This window comes from Pelodiscus sinensis, chromosome 1 (assembly GCF_049634645.1).
Source record: "Pelodiscus sinensis isolate JC-2024 chromosome 1, ASM4963464v1, whole genome shotgun sequence".
NCBI lineage: Eukaryota > Metazoa > Chordata > Testudines > Trionychidae > Pelodiscus > Pelodiscus sinensis.
This window is the reverse complement of record NC_134711.1, coordinates 64194554-64217278: the sequence shown is the minus strand read 5'-3', so window position 1 is coordinate 64217278 and position 22725 is coordinate 64194554. Positions and strand designations below refer to the sequence as shown.

The window sequence follows — 22725 nt, the reverse complement described above, 5'->3', positions numbered from 1 at the left end:
TCCAGCTGTGGTCACCGTCCCTCAATCCAATTCATTTCATTGCTATAGCTGCAAGAACATTTCTCTGTATTCATTCTTGGTTTTCATGGATCATTGTGCCTGATTCTTCTTTTTAGTCCAACTAATTTTCAGTTAGTCTATATGCTAGACTACAGTGCTTAAATTACAGTGCTGCTGCTGCCACCAGACCTAGGCTGAGTCAGAACTGAGGCTATGCAATTTATGTCAAAGTCAAGTAAAAATGTAATTATGTAATGAGTGTTATGTATGAAAGTGACTTACTTGACTAGGGATTACAACCCCCTTGATACAGAGGGCTAAATGGGTGGAATGAACAGATCATCAATGACAAGCTGAACCTGACCCATATGTATGGAAGAAAAATAATGGTAACTCAATTAATACCTAACAACTGGAAACTCTGGCAGGTAGAATATGTGAACTTAGGAAAGGATCAGCAGCTGACCTTTGGAGACACACAGCAGGTCTGACCTGTGACTGACAGACAAAGGGACATAGCCAGACAGAAAGGAATCCAAGATGGTTCCTAGAGCATCATAGCTCAAAGAAATGCAGGCTAAGGCAATATCTTAACCCTGGCTTCTCTAAGCTAACCCAAAGCCTTCCTAATGCTGTATTCTAGTTGCCAAATAAACCCTACTCTGTTCTGAAAAGGTTTCATGGTGTCACTGCAAATAGTTGCTGACATGAATTGATCCCTGATGAGAACAAAATGTATATGAATGCAGAGTCTGTCTCAGTTGGATTCGCTGGCCAGTTCTCTCAGTGAAAACCATACAACTTAGCCTCTGAGGCATTGAGGCTTAGTGGCTTGCCCTGGCAAAAGAGGGGAAACTTTCGGGGGACATGGCACATTGAAGGAACAGTTTAAAAGCTGGGGCACAGCACAGATCTTGTGGATCCGTGACATGCTCCAAAAATATCCAAGGATATATTCTGCTGAACAGATCAAAACAAAATATCATGTCTAAAACATACACTCCATTCTAGTAATGACATCATTGTTAAAGTTGCACATTTGTTGCTGAGAGTGATGTTAGCAGGGTGTACTAGCCCATATGACACAGAAATGAGGATGCACCATGGAATGAGGGGTTCACTGACAATTTCCTAAACTTGTCGTTATTACATCAATGACATTTTGCACTTGTACAACCTTCACCATAACAAGGGTTTTGTTATGTAGAAATCATACACTCTATAAAGAAGGTGGCACACAATAGATAGATGTTTGTAGGACAAAAACAAGTCTTTATAGCAACTGATATTTTTATTATCTCAAAGTCTTCTGAACAGTCTAAAGCATATTAGAATGCCACTATTTTTTCTCCATCTATCGTATCTTATGATGTTACTAGAGCTGAACCCTTTAATATCTACACATCAAGCTCTCCATTGATTTTCAGAAATCATGTCCTTTTACAAGTAATGACCGGACATGCAGAGCCTGGACTACAGACAAATATTTATTTTTGCCCACTTGTCTAAAAGTCAATGGTAAAACAAAAACTAGGAAACATTCTGTACATCACATTTCATTTGCAAACTTTTACTAAGACAAAACTCTTTTTAGTACCATGAGTATTATCTTCTCTCCGCCTCCACACCCTCCCCTCAGCCCCCAATAAACAGAATGATCAGCAATATTTTAGTTACAGTGTCGATAGAAGTAGAAGTAGTAATCAGTAAAAAAGATCCCGGCATAATTTGGATCTGTGGAGCAATCCGCAAGATCCTGCAGGAGAAAAATAAAGCAGATTAATGTAAAAATTAATCAGAGCTATAATGTCATTTTTCTTTTGGTGTATTTCCCATTTGAAAAAGGCTTACCGGTGCAGCTACACGGAAATGATATGCACTGTCATACCACCAAGTCACAGGAAGAATCCAAATATGCTGATATCCCTAGACAATGAATTATAGAAAGAGATAAATTTGATAACCTCATTTTACATTCAGTTATAGAGGATAGGCAATGAAAGCATTTCACTGTCAGATGAAGTATAAGTCATTGTGATAACAAGGCTGGATAGCCACAGTAAAAGAATTCAATACTTTTTAAAGAAAAAAGGAAAGTGCTGACTTTTAATGATCTGAACGGATTTTGTTCCAATCAGCTCAGAACTGGAATTGACAGACATCTGGCTCCCAGCATTCTCAGATGACCGTGAATAACTGAGCTTCTCTAGACTCCTCTAGGATGCATCTGCACAGCAGGGATTAACTTGAAATAAGCTATACAAGTTGAGCTATGGCAATTACATAGCTTATATCGAAATAGCTAATTTCAAAATTGGGAGCATCTACACAGCACTTATTTCAAAATAGAGCACTCTTCCTCCGACTTCCCTTACTCCTCATACAATGAAGGTTACAGGAGTTGGAATAAGAAGTCCTCCAGCTTGACAGTATTTCGAAATAAGGCTAGTTATTTTGAAATAATGTTGCTGCCTAGACATACTTAAGGAGCTAGAATTGTTACAGATGTGCTAAAATGCTCTGCAACGTGTAAAGTGCAGTAGTGATAAACACTGTGATTCTGCTGACTAATAAGCCACAGCATGATTAATACTCTGGGTGTGCCCAAGCTTCTATGTATTCTTAACCCTGTGCTTCTATGAATAAGGCAGTTTCTTCATTCTAGACTTTTGCAAGAAGATGTTTTGATTTTACCTGTGATGTAACATTCCACCACATACAAACGCTAGTCACGTATTTTGGCTCTAACACTTTTACCTGAGATTGTACAGGGACAATTCCTTTCCAGCAAGAATAATGTAATGATCTGACTTGGCACTCACATGCTGTCTTTCATTCAAGGATCTAATAGACATTAAAAATATCAATAAAGTCCCAGCTTCCTCTCTTGCTCTGGTGCAGAGGTAGCACATTATGCACAATATAAATTTTAGGCAGAAATCATTCAAACTAACTGCTGGTCTACGAAGCACTGGGGAATAAAATCTTGCTACCTTCAGAAAAATAAGTTTAAAAGCAAATACTTTCAATGGCAGTATTTTTATTCTGACTCATGCCAACCTTGAATGACTCAATGTTACTGCTGCTAGAAGCAGTTTCTTACCTGAGGGTCAAACTAGTTAGCTTCAGTCCTATGATGTGAATGTCAAGTTGACACATGACGCCTGACTACCTTTGTTAGCAGTCAGTCTCAGTGACAGCCTTACATGGGCAGATTTGGAGACTCTCTAGGTCTGACTCAGAGATTCAGGGACTGCTGGAATTACAGCTGGAGGTCAAAAGATCTTCATTGCCAATGCCTGATGATCTTGCTGTGTAGTCACAGCAACCAACACTTTTTTCAATGATATTTGAAAGTCATCTTGGGCACATTTGGGAGGAGAAAGACAGGGCTCCAGATGATTAGCACAGCAGCCAGTATGCAATTTAATAACACTTAAGAATTCAGGATGTGAAGAGCATTTATGTTCCACCGGCTAAAATTAGATGTTCAGTAGGCCCACTATGACTCTTAAGTGTTCATTACATGTAGGTTTGCCCTTGAATTTTTTCCAAATTTTCTGTCCTTTATTCCCCCACACCCACCCTTTTTTAAGCTAGAAGACACACTTCCAAGCAAGTATAATGAAGACTATAAAACCATTCCTGCAAGGTATTCTAGCTATCTATTAGTCCTTTGGACTCTTAATGGAGCATAGGGTCTCCACAATCATTCTCCATCTCTTGCAATCCTTAGCGATAGTCTTGATTTGACCCCATGTTAAACCAGCTGCTTTTACTTCATCCAGGCAGCTTCGTCGCCCTATTGGTTTGGGATGTCCCCTTTTCCTCTTTCCCTTTGGATTCCATTCTAACACTTGTCTTGTGATACATTCCTGCAAGGTACTGAGCTGCCTCAATTCTCATGGAAGTTAATGGGAAGTTCAAGGTACTGTACTCTTTCCTGGATGTGAGTGCAGAATCAGATCTCCAACTGGCTGGAATGGTGGGAAAAGCCCCCAGAGAATACATGGAAATAATTCTTCCCTAGACACAGTAAACTTCTTTCCAGATTGCTTTATAAGTGAAATCCCGGCCGAGCTGAACTAAATGGCAGTTTTATCTTTGTTTTTAGTGGAGCCAGGATTTCAGCATAAAGCCATAATTCACTAGTAGTAGAAGCAGTAGCATGGACAGAGTCGGGGGAGAGGGTAGGGCTCACCACCATGTGGGACTCTGATTTGCTACCATGACCATCATGTTACATCTTCCTCCATAGGTATCTACCACTGACAGAGCTGCACCAGTGGTGAGTTATAGCTCAGATGCTGGTAGCTGGTAATATAATGTGCATTTCATGCAAGAGTGAGTCTACAGAGGCCAGAGGAAAAATGAAGACAGAAAAAAGCCACCCTCCCCAAAAGGCCAATGGAAGCTTTAAAGCATCATTAGTTTAGTTTTTGCAACAGGCCATAGCAAACCGATTCACCCTAAAGAGTTAAGTTCTACTCTCATTTACACCAGTGGAAATGCAAACTAACGCTATTAGATTTGTGAGCAGAATTTGACCTAATGTGTTTTCCAGAATCATTTGAGGGTGATGATCCTGTGAAATCAAGAAGCAATGAGACCACTGGGGAGAGCGAAGTCTGCTCTACAGCCTGAGCTAAGAGCCAGCTATCTTTTAGCTATTAAGTTTCCAGGTTTAATCCCACTTGCCAAGGGCCAGGGTCTGTTGGTTTACACTTATATCAGTTTTTCATTGGTATTTTTCAAGCACCACAAGTGGAGACTTGACTGAGCCTAGAGATTCATTGATTTGCATTTGTTGCCCTCCTCAACTCACTCTGGAGTTCCTAAGTGTAGGTCTTCCTGTCCCTGCCCCCACTACATGTCTCCATGCTTTGATCACCACAGGATGGCCTTCTGCTGGAGAAGGGAGGCAAGCACCCCACTTTCACAGAATTAGAACCCAAATATTCCCATCATCTGTACTGGGGAGAGACATCCAGGAGACACGTGAGTTATGACTAAGTTTTTCAAAGTTTTATTGTCTCATCTATAACATATACTGGCACTTCCTAAAGACATTTCTGAATGCATCACCGAGACCAGTAGTCTATGTGATTTTGGTATCAAGGTTGTCTCAGAAAGATGCATGCAGGGATGTCTGTAAGAAGTGCCAAATGATTTGACAGGGCTAAAACTAATTACAAATTATTTCTCTGCTTAACACCTCTCAGGATCAGGTTCACAAGGATATTCAACATGCATTCCTGAGTTTGCCTCAATTTTCATTTTAGCCTTACAATTCAGAAAAGCATTACCTGGCTGGTTTCCTGGAAAGCCTCCCTTTTGTTTCTGTTTCGTGACTGATGGGAACAAATATTTCCAAGAGTGACTTTGCATTCAAAGACTATTAATGGCTCCGTAGTGCTTCAAGAGAAAGAAAGAATCCAAGGTTCTACTCTTCTATTTTTACCGGTCACCCTCCACCCCCAGAAATATATCATTTAAGCTGTGACCCATGGCATAGAAAAGAACAAAGACTATTTTATAGTTAATTACAATTTTCTATATTAAAAATCACAATAAATTATTCTATTTATTCTCTCTGGGGCACCTGGCATTGGCCACTGCCAGAAAACAGGGTACTGGGCTAGATGGACTTTTTGTCTGACCAATATAGGCATTCTTATGTTCTTAAGAAGGTCCCAATCCTTCAAATGCTTATGTGCAGTGAGTAAAGTTATTCATATGCTTCAGTATCTATTGAATTTGGACCCAATGGTTGAAATTCAGCCTTGTGCGTAATGCCAGTACTAGTCTGATGAATATATCCCGCTGTTGTGCTATTTTAAAGACTAAGTTATGCCTTGCCTTTGTCCTAGCTTCCATACAGGTATGAGTTTCATCTGGGGTACAGAAAAATCAGGCAGAAGCAACTTCAATATAAAACGTAGAGCGCATTTTGTTACAAACACACTTCCATACACTGTACTCACTTGATTTCCAAGGAGAGTTTTACATTGATGGGTGTGTATTTGTTAACAGGAATAACATAGCTGTAATTTCCAGACCTAAATGTTGGCAACAGTAAAGGGACAATATTAACACCAAAGAGTTAATGAAGTTTGTCTGCATAAATTTGAACTTATATATGTATTAAGAAAAAAATCATAGATTATCTTGTAAAAGTCTCATTTAAACTATAATATTTGCAATGGATATTCATCAAAATACGTGAAAGGACAGGCAATCACCAACCTTAATGACCTTCATACCTCATTACACTAATAAAATGTAAAAAATGCTTTACACACCTGCACTGTAGACCTTTACTACAATAGCGACGGTCAATTTTTTGTTGTGTCTCCAAAATCTGCATAGAACTGACTGTTGTATCAATCCCTAAAAACATTGGGAACATTTTTTTCTGGATTACTTCAGGAGTTTGGAATAAGAGAGTAATAACATTGCAGTTAACTCAGTAGTTCCCAGCCCCTTATTATTCATGGTAGAAGTTCATGCAGGTCTCAGTTCACCAGCAATAGAAACCTTCAGCTGATGAGCTTTATCCTTGTTCTGCAGTTAAGAGGAAATTCCACGGGCAACAGAATTCCACAGGCAACATATTGGGCACCTCATATTAAAACATTTTCCTAGAACAGCATCTGAGGTAGAGTTGTTCAGGCAGTGCAAGTAATAAAAAAGTGAATCTGCATATTTATTTTCCCTTACAGGAACCGCTTATGCACAGATACAGCTGACACACACCAGCCCTTAATTTAAAAATCATTTCCTTTTCCTACAGAAATGATCCAGAATGGAATGGAATTTCTTTTCTAAGAATCCCCACAGAAAATGTTTCATTCTATAGTATCTGATACTATATTTAACCTATCTGACAGAACATAGGTACATATTCATTGAGGTCATGTCTACACTACACAGAAGATCGACATTGCTGCAGTCGATCTTCTGGAGTTCAATTTAGTAGGTCTAGTTAAGACCAGCTAATTCAAACTGAGAGGGCTTCTCTGTTGGCACTGGTAGTCCTGCTCCTCACGAGGAGTAAGGGATGTTAATGGGAGTGTTTGCTCCCATCGACCTCTCACTGTGTGGCTGGCGAGAAAATGTAATTTAAGATACGTTGACTCTAGCTATGTAATTAACAAAGCTGGAGTTGTGAATCTTTACCCTTTAGTGTAGACCTGGCCTGACATACTAATTAAACTGTGGTTCTAAAAACATATCAGCTAAAATTTAAAAATTTAGGACAAACTGGAACACTAAATCAACCCCTCCAGGTCTCACTCCTGAGATTTTGGGGAATTCACATCTCAGCTTTGTGACTCTTCCTCTTCTTTAGAATGTGTTGAACTGAAACATGTGGTCAAACCAACCTCCCCCGACTTTGTGGCAGTTTAAACTTGGTTAAGATTCTGGATCTGAATTGCATATTTTAGGGGTGACAGGCAATGTAGTAAGATCTTGAGACAGAATTTAAACAAAATTCTGGTCATTGAACAAACGTCAAAAATTACATCACATAAGCCATGACAGATATGACAATAACCTGCAATATCCTGGACAAAACTTTACTGAATTAAGTTAAACTATCTTAGAAGTTTATTGTACTAAAGATACAAGTATTTATGTATTATTATGGGATGGTATGTAACTTCTTTTAATTGCAAGGGAGGAGACCAGGACTAACGTAATATTGGGAAATATTATGTGCTTCCAAGAACTCTTTTAAAACAATAGACAAATCAAGTCCAATTTTTTGGTCAAGGGGGGGGTTCCTAGAAAACACTTGTGAAAACGGGGTGTACAAATTATTTACCTTCTGAGTCATCCTTTTTGAAGAAAAGCCTATTGTCTGTCTGATTACCTCTTCAAAAGCCACAGCTGGAAAAAGGAGGCACTTACCAACTCATAAGGGAGCTGAGTATTGAATGGTAGGGCTTGGCAATTGGTGATCACAAGAAAATCTCTTGTGTGGGGTTTGAAGGACTAATCACCAATCAGAGACCTTGTTGGAGTCAGGGGGTGATCTCAGGTGTGCTTATTAGCACACACGTAGGTTCTTTTATATTTTACAAGATGTTTTCTCTGTAATGCTTTGACCATAAGAATAAAGTGCTTACTTAGAGAGCCGTGGGTAATTTGTAACTGTGGCAATTACATTGTTTCCTGTCTCTCTGGAGTCTCTCTCACAGTCACTGACTGTGCTGGGGAGGAATAGGCAGGGAACAGTGTAGCCTGGAAAATATACCCAGATTCGGAGGGAGAGACATGCAGATCTCTATCAAAGAGAAGTGAAAGCTGAGGAGCCTTGAGCCTAGAGTGTGCGAGCTGTTGGGGGTGGGGAAGGGGAAACACAGGTGCTTTGTACTGTGACAACTGCCACTACCAGAAAGGTTGAGGAAGAAAGCCGATATCAGACAGGAGGGAAAGTCCATTGTCAGACCGCTAGCCTGAGACTTGGTATACGTGGGCTCAATTCCCTGCTCCACCATAGGGTTCCTGGAGGAAACTGAGGTAGTCATTTAGTGTCATCATGCCTCCGCTTCCCATCTGTAAAATGGGGATATCAGTACTTCCCTCACTCACAGGGGTGTCATGAGGACTAAGGACTGTGAGGTGTTCAGATACTATGGCAATAGATGGCATACGTAACTTAGCTAGATTGTCCAAGATTTTGCCTTAAAGAACTAGCGGAGTAGTAACCATCCCTTCATTATGATTTGTATTACAGCAGTGCTGGAGACCACAACCAAGATCAGGGTCTCAATTGTAGTAGGCACTGTACATACACGCATCACGCTGTCCATAACCCAAATAACTTACCACTAAGCAGACAAGTCACAGGATGGGAGGGGACAGCCTCAGAGAGGTGAAGGATTTGTCAAGGTCCCACAGTAAGTCTAGGAGAGACCAGGTCTCCTGACATGAATGTCAGTGCTTCCTCACACTGATTCCTATTTAAACAAGCTGTTGCTAGAAACAAAACACCATCTAACTTCAACACAAGTACTGATGCTCTTCATGCTTCACAAATGCCAGTGTGCAGTCTCATATTATTTGCCACTATGAGCTGCAAGCACAGGGATTCCTTCGTGGAGAATGGATCGATTGTGTTGTGCAACCATGAAAAAGGGGCATTAGTTACATTAAGAGATTTGACCTTTATCTTCATCATAAAGTTTTGCACAAATTCCCCAACTCTTTCAAACAGCAGTTAGTCTCCACTAGTGTTGGAGATGGGACACCAGCAGCAGCCAACCTAGCTCACCTACACTTCAGCAGGAATTTAACATAAGCATGATTGGTCCCTTTGCTGCAAATGAGCTTATTCAGTAGCTTATGTTCTTTGTTGCATTGGGCCCAGTGCTCAGGATCTCAGGGGATCAAGCCTCTATTAAGAGTAGTCATTTGCATTGTGGAGAGAGGGGAAAACAACTGCGTATAACACACATTTCATTAATTTGACTTGTCGTCAAGTCCTTTGCCTCCTTAAGTAAACGGAGAAAGCAATGCAAGAGAACTTCTGAAAAGAGTTCATCATATGCAGGCCTACCTTTATGCAAGTCATGCCCAGTGCTAAGATAAAGACATCATTAGAGGGGCTTTCATGGAGATCTGGAAAAGTCTAATGAATACTTCTACGCAATTTAATTCAATGAGAAAATTACAGTGGACTATAGATATTTTTACAGATTCCCAAGTGCCTATTTCCTATAATAACCTGCTATAAATACAAATCCCATAAACCAGGCCATCAGGAATTCAAACAAAAGCAGTCTAATTTTTTTAATTATGTATTTAAAGTATTTCTGTTAAATGGAGGACTTACAGTCAATTCCAAGGTCAGGTTTTTCCATCAATCTTCTCCCTTGTGGTGCGTTATTTTTGTTTCTTGTCAGAGAGGACAATATTACTGATTTCCCTGTACAAATGATTCTGATATTAAAAATGGATAGAAAAACATCAACACAAGACAGATAGCAACATTTTCCATCTCAAATGACAGACCACCAAAGTACATGTACCATGAATGACAGATTCATTTAAAATGCAAACCAGCTTCATTCAGAGCAAGGTGCATACAAAGGAAAAGGAACGGTAGACAGTAGAATGAAATGAGCTTTTGAAACTCTACAGTATGTAAGAAAAAAAATCAAACATAACCAAGTGGGAGAGATTTTCTCCACTAAGCATGGAATATTTTTGTAGGTTGTAGCAGAGAAAGTAGAAGATATTAATTCACTTCCCAACACAGTGCAACTGTGCAGATGTGATTAGCAAGGGTGCCCTCCTAGCTATTACGACAATTGGTACTGCAAGAGCATCACCTGTGGGTATGGGTAGCAGACATAGCCTTCTCGGCTGCTCCTGTGCCAAGCAGCCACAGGGACATGTCGCTGTTTCCTGGGAGCTGCCTGAGGTAAGTGCCACCCAGCACCTGAGGTTCCCCAAGCCTCTACCCCAATCCTGAGTCCCCTTCCAGATCTCACATTCCCCCTACCTCCTGCCTGTGGTCAAAACCCCCTTCCTCACTCAAACTCTTTCCTGAAATCCATACCCTGCACTTCCTCCTGCACCACATCCCAAAGCTCCCTCCTACAGTACAGCTCCTCATTCCCAGACCTACCTGCCGCCAGAGACTTCACCTCCTGCCTCATCCCAGAGCCTCCTCCTGCACCCTCATATCTGACCCCACCTCAGAGCCCATACCCCCTCCTACATGCCAACCTCCTGGCTCAGCACTACATAAGCTGGAACTCTGGAGCAGTTCCACCATGGACTGTGTAGGTAGGAGATGATGAAAGCATTAGATTTTTCAGTTAAGCAGGTGAATGATACATAGAATTAGGACAACGGTGAATTTATTTGCCTTAGTTTTCACTATTTTGAGGGGGTCCGTTTATGTTGTTGGGAACCTATGTCTTCTAGTTTTTTGGTGCTCTGCCTACATTATATACAGAAATGAGAAAGGGCCCCGTGTACCTCCGAAGCTTGTCTCTCTCTCCAACAGATGTTGGTTCAATACAAAGAAAAATTACCTCACCCACTGAAGTTACTGTTTTATTCTGTGTGTGGGTGGAATCAGAATGAAATGCAGAAAAAAGGATTCTAAAGTTACGTTTGGAGGCATAGAACATCATTCCAAAGAATCAGAAATTACCAAGAAGTGCATCTGCACTTGAAAGGGAATCCTCTGAACTGTCATTCATGTTAAAATTCGACACTTGCCAACAAGGACTTAAACATTTGAACTATCTCACCCATTACCAAGACAGTTTCCCCAATTATCACCCTAATACCATTAACTCACAAACATCCCACTCTCCCTACCTCTAATATCATCAATTCACAGACACTTACCTTCCTTCCTTCCCCCCCCCCCCCGCATCCCCCTCCTGTTCTGCAATGTGATTTGTCCTTTTCATATTTGTTCATTTTTTTTAATTGTATCCTTTGGTATATATGGTTGTGACTACTTTCTTCCACTATTTGATCTGAGGAAGTGGGTCTGGCCCACGAAAGCTCATCATCTAATAAACCATCTTGTTAGTCTTTAAAGTGCTACATTGTCCTGCATTTTGGTATTCACTGGGATTTCCAAAATCTTCTGATGTTCTGGGATATTCACTAAATTAATTCACAGAGCATGAAAAACATTATTATGGTGAGCTAATGCTGCCCATTGCTATGAATCCATAAATGACAACATTTGAAGGAAACTAATAGGGTCAGATACAGATAAAAATTGTGGTTCACCTTTTGCACAGACTGAGCTCTGTGAGGAGCAATTATCTTTTGATAAGAACAGAGGAAATGACAACATTATGTTAAAAAATAAGAACAGTCCCTCTTCCTGAGGAATAGTTAGCATGAATAGATATGCCATAGCAGCTGCTAGGCTGGAAACAATAAGGAACTACGGTCCTATTCGACTAAATGCACCAAAAAATAAATCAAGTTCAGCTAGAGAAGCAAATACCATAAAACATAATCTGTGAATATCTGCTGTCATTGTTTATGAATTGGTTTGGCTTTGCTTGGACATGCTTTTGTTTCTGCTGTCCACAAACATTCAAGGAATTGAATCTCACTAGCACAAATATTCATTTTAAGCAAATCTGAGATGTACATAGATAGTATATGTGTTGAAAGCATTTGTGCATTCAGCAGTGTATGCACTGCTGTTGGCACCCACAAAGTGTTGGTATACCTGTGGACCAGGGAAAGGCCCCACTGAAATGCACTCCAGATACGTTCAGTTCTACTGTTTTTGTAAACAGCTGTCACTTTCAGTGACTATTGTCTTACACTGCTGAAATATCTCCTTTTAAAATATACAATATTTGTTTTGATTATTTCCCCATGTTTAGTTTTCAGATGTTTGGTCTTTTCAACTTCTTCCTTCTAGTTTTGGATACAGCTACATTAAGCTGCTTGTTGATTTTCTCTACAGTTGGATGGATTATTGACATTATTACGATCCATTTGGGAAATCCATTCAGCCCCATTAAGTTAGCTGCAGATTTGAGATATTTGAGTAGCTTGTGTGCTGAGCAGATTTTCACTCTTGGAGCCACACTTCATGCTATTTAGAGCATGAGATTCCCACAGTAGGTATTGTTCTGTGCATCTTTTTTTTTTTTTTCCTGCGGTATGAATGTGATCTCATCACTTAATGTGAAAGATACCCAGATGGGGATGATAGTTTTTTCTTTTTCTCTCATTTTTAAATTAGATTTGTGTATTTTCATTAAGGAAATTTTGATACTCATTCAAGCTTCAAAGTAATACAAATCATTCAGAGTTGTCCTTCGGAATGTAGTGTTTTGAGCTAAGGCTTTTAGAGGACTTAGCCTAGCTGGAATCATAAGATCCAGAACCTTCTAGCAGCAATGATTTGAAAACAACAGGGCTGTCAAATGTCTAAAAAAATAATCTTGATTAACTGCAAAATTAAAAAAAAATCAAAATTAATCACACTGGTAAACAAAAATAGAATACAATTTATTTAAATATTTTGAATGTTTCCAAAATTTTCAAATATGCAGATTTCTGTTACAGCACAGAACAAAGAGCATACAATGCTCATTTTATATTATTTTTATTGCAAATATTTGTACTGTAAAAAGAAACAAAAGAATTAGTTTTTTCAATTCCTCTCAAACAAGTTCTGTATTGCAGTTTCGAAATCATGAAAGAGCAATTTACAAATGTAGATTTTTTTAATATAATTGCAGTCAAAAATAAAAAAAGGAAAATTTAATGGCTTACAAGTCCACTCAGTCCTACTTCTTTTTTAGCCAATCACTAAGACAAATAAGTTTCAGATCAGCAAAAGGGGAAGAAAGGAGAATGAATGTTTGGTTTAAAAGTACCAACATTCTCTTTTAAGTGTTGATGATTTTAAGGTCTGGAAGTAAAGAGAAAATCAAGTCTTCAAACTTTGCCAGGTTAAGGCCTTGTTTACATGTTACAGCGTCAGCAGCTACCAAATGCCACTTTTTCTTGCTACCTATCCTTCCAGGCTTTATTGCTTATATATAGTAGAAATCTATTTTAGTACCAAGCATTACTTCATTGTACAGCTCAGTGTCTCAGAATCCCAGCTCTGAGATGAGAGCTCATGGGAAACTCTGTCTGTGGAGTAAACTCTTTTGTTTTTATTACTTTACATTTCACTTTTGTGGCAGTGAAATTACTATCCATGCCCTGGGAAAAATATCACATTGGAACCGTATCAGTTCTGTATCAGTGAGTTACTTCACTCTCACCACCACATGCTGGTAATTCTTTGTCAAAAGTATCTGATGAACTTTTAAAAGTGAAACTGCTCTCAGCTTCACTTTGGGACATTAACTAAGTATAACTGGCTAGTAAGAAGTGTTCTCAGTTTGATGTTATAGATTAGCGCCTAAAGATGCAGACAGACAAGTCCACTGACGGAGAGGGGCAAACAGGGCAGTTGCCGTGGGGCCTAGGGCTCCCAGCCACTGCTGCAGTAGCAGCGGTGGTGCTAGAGCCCTGTTACCTTTAAATTGGTGCTGGAGCATTGAGGCAGGTGCTCCACACTGCTCTGAGAGCTGGGGGGGACGGGGGAGGAGGGGGATTCCGGATAGTACAGAGGACTGGCTGCACCTAGCCCAACCCCTTCCACTTGAGGCCTCCACCCCTTCCAGGAGCAAAGGCTGTCAGCTCCCCTGCAATTAGGTCATCCAGTAGGATTTTCAAATGAGCTAATCACAATTCATCTTAAGATAGGACAGGACATTGATTTTGAAATCTCAAAAAAAATGTACAAGAATAATTGTAATAAGAATTCACGTTTCAACTTACTTTCCTCCTTTGCGGTCATTGACTGATATCTCAGGTTTTTCCCATGTGTTTGATGAATTGGACAGCAATAGGTCTTGTCACAAGGCAAGATGTCACAGAAATTCACTTCGGGGATTGGAATGCTGGGTGTCATAGCTGAGGAAGCTGTGCTGTCACTGAGCGCTGCAAAGAACAACGAACTCCTCAGTTGTGCTGTTTGTCTCTTGACTTTTTGCAGCAGCACAGAAATTGCAGGCATAGCATATGTAAGAGTAACAGATACAGTACCTGCAGTGGTGGTGTAGAGAGGGTGTGTAATGGAACTTGTAGCATTGCTGGTGAAGAAGAAAGATGATTAGTTACAAAATATCTACAAATGCTGTTTATTGAAACAGAAATTCTAATAATTGGACTACTTGCCTGACAATGGGACTTGGGTTAACCTCTTGCTCTTCTATGCTAAGTATGTAAAGAGTGGATATTGCCATGGCACTGTGAAAAGATAATTAGTCAGTAGATTCATACCCATCACTTGATGCACACACAGTATTAACAGGATCTAAACAGCATGCACAACCTATTCCAAAGCCTACTGAAATTAATGGAAAGGTTCTCATTGACTCAATTTAGATCAGGCTTTTAGTTGGCATAAGAGACCCTGCACATTTTGATATGTTCCTTTCAGAATATGGGATGAAGGGTTGTAATGTGGGAAGATCACTTTTAAGGTAACAGTACGTTCATAAATGCAGTAGAACATCTGCTCAACTTCCCCTTGTCAAAAGTACTACAGCATAGGCTGAGCACACTGCAGTAATAATATTCTTATATTCTTGACCCTTTTCTAGGACTGTACAGTCAGAATACTTTTAGAATAAAAAAGCAGAAAGTTCAACCTTTATACAAGAGACAAATATGCTGATTTTGCCACACTGACAGTCACATGTATTATCAGCTTACTAAATTGAGTGTATTCTATACACTCAGTATTAGCAGGGAAGAGGAAGCATTTTTTACAACTGATCTTGCAAGAAGTTTCAAATTCTAATTGAAAATGTTTATTTCAACCCTCTGTTTATGGACAACCAGAATCTGATTTTACAGGGAGAAAAGAAGAAACAAAATGTATGATTAATATATTTCTTACCATAGTGCCATTACAGAAACCAAAGCTATTACAGTGATCTGGAAAATTCTGTTGGACCATGACTGTTTTTCCTTGGAAAAACAAACCTAGAGAAAAAGCACTCAGTTGATATAACATAGCCAGTAATTTGTTGGTTGATAAATAACTAATCAAGCTAATTTTGCCTAAAATGGTGTCCCATGGCTCCTGATGGACTGGTGGCAGGTATATCACAGAAGTCACTAGCTCAGGGAAATGAAAAGATGGAGAACGGGAAAGATGGTTGTCCCAATAAAGGATTAGCATTGGTAATAATCACAGAAAATGCCAATATCTTTGGCTGCTACCTTCATCTCTGGAGAAAATGCCTACAAAATCCCTTTGTTGAAACCAATGACATTAATTAGCGATGACCACATCTAAGGCAGCAGGAACCTCCAGTATGTGCCCAGGACTAGACTGAATGTGATATAAATACAGAAAGAAAGCACACTTGAGATAAATGGAAAAATGGTCTCAGAATATGGAGAGATTGAGGATTATCATTACTGGATACAGAATGTTTTGTCCCATCACCTGTGAGCACATTGTGGCACCCACAGTAGTGATAGGTGATATGAAATGGCAGGACCAAGAGGTATCAGCTTGGGAAGAATGCAGGAAAGTAGTTCAAGCCATGTATTTTAATCCTTTCAGTGCCAGTGCAAGGGAAGTTTCTTTTCTGTATCAGAATACAGTGAACTCTGCTGTTACAGAGGGATTCCCCAGGGCTATATCTGAGACTTCCTGTTGCATGTTCTAATTTTTCCACCCCAATAGTTTTGGAATCTGGAGGAGGAAACACAGTACAATACAGGTGTAACCCCTGAGCCATATAGAAATGGTAAGTAGGCATAAACTAAGGCTCAAATACATTGTCAGGATGTATTACAAGACTTCAGACAGACTTCTTCCTTATTAGAGCCACAAATTTCAGGCCTCAAGAGGAAGTTCCCTCATGTCTTGCTTGCCCTAGTGAACTATTCCTGATTTTCAAGGGGTGCCATTTTTCCCAAAAATTATCAATTGTTTTGTTACATTCATACATACTTTTGGTTAGATTTATTTTCTTGCTCCTCTGCTGCACTTTGGTCTGATTACAACCAATTCATATTGCACTAAACAAACATGGAAGTGGAATTCTGATTTCATGTAATTCTATTCATGAATATAATTTTTCATGCAATCTGAAAAAAATGCATTTCAACGGGGTTTAACATATAGTGGATATAACTATTTCCACCACATCTTATAGCATCTAAGAACCTAAGAATAGTCATACTGTATCAGACCAAAAGTCCATCTAGCCCCGTATTCTGTCTTTCAACAGTGGCAAATGCCGGGTGCCCCAGAGAGAATGAATTTACATTTAAGGGCAGAGCTTACTACAAAATGAAGTCTACCACTAATGCACAGTCACTGCAGTATTTCAGTTGGTTTTACATGTTCACACTACACTCCTTTGTTGGCAGTGTGCGTCCTTATCAGGAGCACTTGCACCAATTTAAGTGCCAGGGCTGGGCATTACGAGATGGTTTCTGAAAGGCAACAACAGTTAACATAAGTAACACAGTGTCTACGCTGACCCTGCATCAACCTAACTACATCAATTTAAGTACTACACCTTTTGTGGAGATAGTGGGCTAATGATATTGGTATGAGCTATATACTTTAGTGTGCATGTTTACAGAGTTAGGAGTATATAAGCTGCCTTACATCACCCTAACTCTGTAGTGTAGACCAGGCCTAACCCTTCCCCTCTCCCTCCCCCAATCCCTTTCCTTCTCGCATGCACAAACACACCCTTTATATATTACATTTCACTCACCTTACTGTGCTGTACAGGGGCTGGTTTTTTTGGTGGTAAAAGACTAGCAGCTCGACTACATTTGCTGTATAATTTAAAAAAAACTCATTACCACTCAAGTGTTTTAGCAATAATAAAAGGAAAGGGATATTTTCTGATTAGAATTTTAATGTTATATGCCTTTGGGATAGCAAAATTTTAAAAGAAAAAAAACAGAGGAGCAATAGCTTCTTTTTCAACAAGAAACAGCGCTAGTCAATTTGCTTAGGTAAAAGCTATTAAATGCTGCATTTATTTTCAAAGAAAATTTGAAAGGGAGATTTAGAAATATGAAATGCTCATCAATTTCATGCAGAAGTTGTAAAGAAGATTTTCTTCATCAAAGAGGTTTTTGTGGATTTCCCGTAACTTGGAAATTGCTGTTACATCCCTATAACTGGAGTCATTCAGGCCTTATTTTATTAGACTGCTGAGCTGCCTGAAGTGATTGCTACTGAACTGCTGTTTTTTAAACATGCATATATTAAATTCTGGGGAAAAAAGAAGTTACTTAAGAAATATGAAAGTTTTGTATTTATTATGCATGATTTTAATTAAGAAATTGTTACAAAATTCCCACATAAGAGTACCTGGAAATGAAAAGAACCCCCCAATAGACTAATGTGGAAGAAAACTGCCTCCACACTAACTTAGTTCCAACTTTTATCACACAGGCTGTTTCATCATTTCCTGTATCAGAATCATCAGATAGCTCTGGGATACCTGAATGTGCTCTTTTCACTGACTGTTGAATTTAAACTGCTTATCCGTTTGAGCCTGGCCAGCTTTCTATTCCACACTTCTAATTCTTCTATCCTGATTTCAAGGTTGTTAGTTAGTTTGCAGAGCTGCTTAACTGCACCAATATTCTCCATAAAGATCTGATCCTGAGGAGTGAAGGAGAAAAAACATACTGTATTAATCAATGAGCTTTGACAACCATGTATGTCTACCGAATTTACCCATCCAAAAATGGTTTGAGCATTAAAGATGCAAACACAAGTTAATCTTACTATATATTTTAGAAATGTGCATCTTCTGTCTGTCTATCTGTCCAACTATCTGCAAGTCTGTTTGTTCAAGAACTCCTCCTAAATGGCATGAGCTTAGACCACCAAATTTGGTTTGTAGCTTCCTCTTATAACTAAAAGGAAGGTCAGGGTTTTGTTGTGCCAAGATAATGGGATGTGCATGGAATTCGACTGTTTCTCATAAAAGGGAAAGGGAAAGGTCTGGTGGGAGGAGGTTATATTGCAGAATGACCACAGGGGTCAGCAAGGAGCCAGAGATGGGGACCCAGCTAGCTATAATCCCAGTGGACCAGAAGGGATCATGGTGGAGAAAGGGACAGCTATCTACTATATATTTCAGAGAGTTTGTCTGTGTGTCTGTTCCCCAGCTGGGGGATCATGCACTCCCCTCCTCCCCCCACCCCAAGTTGTGCCCGCTGCAGCTGCATTGGCCATGGACAGGAGTGTCTCACCTGGCCCCAAGGTGCTGCAATGAGAGAGAGCTGGGGTTGTCTTTTCTCCCTGGGGCAGCCTGCATACTGAACCCCTCATCTCCAGCCACCCCAGAACAATGATTTAAATGTAGAAAACAAAACTTATTTGAGTTAAGGAACCAAGCAACACCAGGTAAATCTTCTAATTTAAAATAAACGATAGGCCACTTGGGACTATAATATCCTTTTGCTGAATTGCTGACTGTTGAGAAAGTGCTTATTTTCAATTTGCAGTAAATTGGAAATAAGCACTTGTATAAGAAAGATAGTGACTGAACTGAAGAACTACGCAGACCAGAATCCAAAATCTGTTTTTAATTAACCCAGTGCTGAAATGTTAAGTACTAGAAGGGTCAAGGCAGGCATCTACATTTCATTTATACCATTGCAACTGAAAACAGTCTCAAGGATTTACATATTCATTGGATTGTATAGCTCTGGGATGGGTTAACTAGCTCAGATGCCAATCCCATGAACCAAACATGAACTTCCAAGGGAATGAGAGAGAGATGGAAAAGAGGGTCCCTAGTTCTGACACCCAGTTTATTTCATCTGAACTATTTTCACCCAGCACGAGGCCCACATAGTCATTGGTACCCAGCATGTATGTCACCATCTACAAATCTCATTTCTAATTGTCCATTTTTTGCCAAAGGGCGATGACTTACTCCAATGTGTTCAAGCCAGGCAGAAATGGAATATACACAGAGATTTATCTTTTTCACTGAAAATACCATGTACCACAGCTAGGATGGAGAAGGTAAGTCACACACTGAATTATTAGTATGTTTATTAATAAGTAGTTAAAATGCAACTCCACTGAGAATTCAATAGGAATCCTTTCTTATTAAAAAAAACCTCTTGCACATGGGGGATCAATTCAAATTTGAAAGACTGATATTTTCATCCTGACAAAAACAAAACATGTGGTCCAGCTGAAATTTCTTATTTATTTTTTAGGCTTAATAATCAGCAATCAAGTCAGTGTGATGAGATTTAATGCCCTTGGCTGACCAAAATATACCTGATTGATGGAAGTATATTAGGCCCTGCCTGAATATTAGCTCCATATGGGCGGACTCCTGTGCCTGTGTTGATCTCCACTGACTAGGTCCAGCGTATGGGCTGGGCTCCATAAGCATGCAACATTATGAAGGATCAGGGCCTTACTGTCCACATAGGCCTCTTGATGTCTCCTTACATAGAACCGAAGGTAGCAATTTTGAATCAGACAGCCGCAACTACCATTAACGAACAGACAATTATTTAAAGAATCCAAAAGAACTATTTACTTGTGACTGGCTTTAACTATATTATCTGTTCTAATGTATTTTGCCTCAAGACCCTAAAAAAATTTCTGCTCTATATTACTAAATTATTAAGTAAAGGAAATTAATTTTTGTTGGCCAGCAAACAGTTTAATTGGTACTGATTTACTAGACAGCCAGGATCTTCATAAAGTCTGATAGCTAGACTAGTAAAATAAAATATGGCTCAAGTGCACAGCTTCCATTCCCCCAAAAGGGGGGAAAAAAGCAAATTCGTTCTGAATGCCAAAACCTATGGGGCTGACCCCGGGCTGATTCTTGAATTTGCTACTGAAATTTTTCAAATCTAAAAGTGTTTCATGTCATAAGAACATAAGAATGGCCATACTGGGTCAGACCAAAGGTCCAGCTAGCCCAGTATCCTGTCTGCCAACAGTGGCCAATACCAGATGCCCAGAAGGAGGGAACACAACTGGTAATCATCACGTGATCTCTCGCCAGTCATCCATTTCCAGACAAACAGAGGCTAAAGACACCATTCATACTCATTCTGACTAATAGCCATTGATGGACCTAACCTCCATGAATTTATCTAGCTCTTTTTTTAACCCTGTTAAAGTCTTAGTCTTCACAACCTCCTCTGGCAAGGAGTTCCACAAGTTGACTGTGTGCTGCATGAAGAAAAACTTCCTTTTGTTTGTTTTAAACCTGCTATCTATTAATTTCATTTGGTGACCCCTAGTTCTTATATTATGGGAACAAGTAAATAACTTTTCCTTATTCACTTTTTCCACATCCATCATGATTTTATAGACCTCTCTCATATCTCCCCCTTAGTCTCATCTGTTCTAGGCTGAAAAGTCCAAGTCTTTTAAATCTCTCTTCATATGGGACCTGTTGCAAACCTCTATGTCCAGTACTATAACACTATCTGAGTGGCAGTAAACCAATAATATACCTTATCAACCATGAGGAAGTTCTCTACTTTTTCTCCATTTTCACAGGTAACATCTCCAACTTCTTTAACAGCTGCAGGTAAAAGCTCTTTCAGCTCCTGGGCAATTATTCCTGTTTTCAAAACAATGAAAACTAGTGTAAGGGAAACCGGCATAAGGGATGTGGGGTTCAGGATGCAGGCTGCCCGAGGAGAGAGGACAACCCCAGCCTTCTATCACCACAGCAGCTTGAGGTCAGGTGTGAGGTTCCTATCCATGGCTGCTGCAGCTCCAGCAAGCACAGGCCGAGGAGAGGGGATCATGTCTCCTGGCTGGGGCAAGTCCAGGTTTGTCTGCCCCTGCACTCCCCGGCCAGAGTAAGGAATGCAGCAAACTGTGCACTTTCGGGGGAACACACAGAAATGGTCCCATATGAATTGGGAGTAAAGAGCACTAAAGAGCACCTGGGAGTGGGAGGCTTGGAGTTGGGGCAATCCCCAACAGACAGTGGAGGCACGCCTCCAGCCAGCTGCCGCAGCCGGCCTCGAGCTACTCCTGCTACCTTGACAAAAAATCTCCAGTGACAGAGATTTCACAACCTCCTTAGGTAATTTATTCCAGTGCTTACTCACCCTGACAGCAAGTTTCCTCAGCAAATTCTAGGTATGCACAGTTAGCAAACTGCTCTATCCCAGGAGACCACCATGATTATGACAATCTTGCAGCCCACTAAGGGTATGTCCACACTACAGAGTTTTGTTGGAAAAACAGCCGACAAAACTTGAACGTCCACACTGCAATTACGTTCTTCGCAAGAAAATTGAAAGAACAGAGGGGTTTTTCCGGCATTGGTAATCCTCAATCTATGAGGAAGAAGCCTTTTTGCAAAAGAGCTCTTTTGCAAAAAGGCAAGTGTGGATAGTGAAGAGAGAGTTATTTCAGAAGAAGAGGAAAGAGGAAAAAGCACAGATGCCCTGGTGGCCATTCCGTCCATATCAATCACAGCTTACATGTGAGAGAGCATCCATTCAATCTGGACGCCCTCTTTTGAGGAAGCAGATCGCTTTTTCGATGCACTTTTGCAGTGTGGACGTGGTCTTTTGGAAGAAGTTTTTCTGGAAGATCTCTTCTGAAAAAAGTTTCTTCCGAAAGAAGCCTGTAGTCTAGATGTAGCCTAAAGTGAAGGAGGGCCATTCTTGTGGCTCACTCACTAGCCTAGGTTGCTCATTGCTGATCTAGGTTGTATTTCCCTAGTGTGTTAATGAGATCATGCAAGTCAATATCAAAAAACCTTACTGAAGTCAAGATATGCCACATCTACCACTTCCCATCCACTCGCATATCTTGTTACCCTGTCAAAGAAAGCTACTGAGCTTGTTTGACATGATTTGTTCTCAACAAATCCATGCTGACTGTTACTTATCATCTATAGACAAAGGGAAAAAAGACAAAGGTATTCAACCTGTCTTGGCCCTTTCATCTCCCAACATTTACAAAAGAAGCTGTGTCTCAATAGGTCTTTGTTTTGTTTTAAGCACAAATTTTCAGCCCACATGTTTAAGGCAGCATGCAGCACAATGAGATCCTGGTCCATGACGAAGGATCCTTGGCACCATGGTTATACTGATAAATAATAATATGGATTAATATTTTCAATGCTTGAATATACAAAAAATGGTTGA

General features: G+C 39.9%; 1 protein-coding gene across 1 annotated transcript in view; it reads right to left on the bottom strand.

Moving 5' to 3' along the window:
• Positions 1–1188: 1188 nt before the first annotated feature.
• Positions 1189–22725, bottom strand: part of MYRFL (myelin regulatory factor like) — a 54297-nt gene continuing 32760 nt past the window's right edge. Inside the window, exons 13-25 of the mRNA XM_006121596.4 lie at positions 21067–21176; positions 18060–18223; positions 17319–17382; positions 15473–15558; positions 14746–14817; positions 14614–14660; positions 14347–14508; positions 9842–9934; positions 6303–6390; positions 5985–6059; positions 5307–5415; positions 1852–1926; positions 1189–1756 (exon numbers count right to left, since the gene is read on the bottom strand). Of these exons, the coding sequence (XP_006121658.3) occupies positions 1670–1756; positions 1852–1926; positions 5307–5415; positions 5985–6059; positions 6303–6390; positions 9842–9934; positions 14347–14508; positions 14614–14660; positions 14746–14817; positions 15473–15558; positions 17319–17382; positions 18060–18223; positions 21067–21176 (1232 nt within the window). The 3' untranslated portion in view covers positions 1189–1669. The remainder of the gene's footprint in view (positions 1757–1851; positions 1927–5306; positions 5416–5984; positions 6060–6302; positions 6391–9841; positions 9935–14346; positions 14509–14613; positions 14661–14745; positions 14818–15472; positions 15559–17318; positions 17383–18059; positions 18224–21066; positions 21177–22725) is intronic.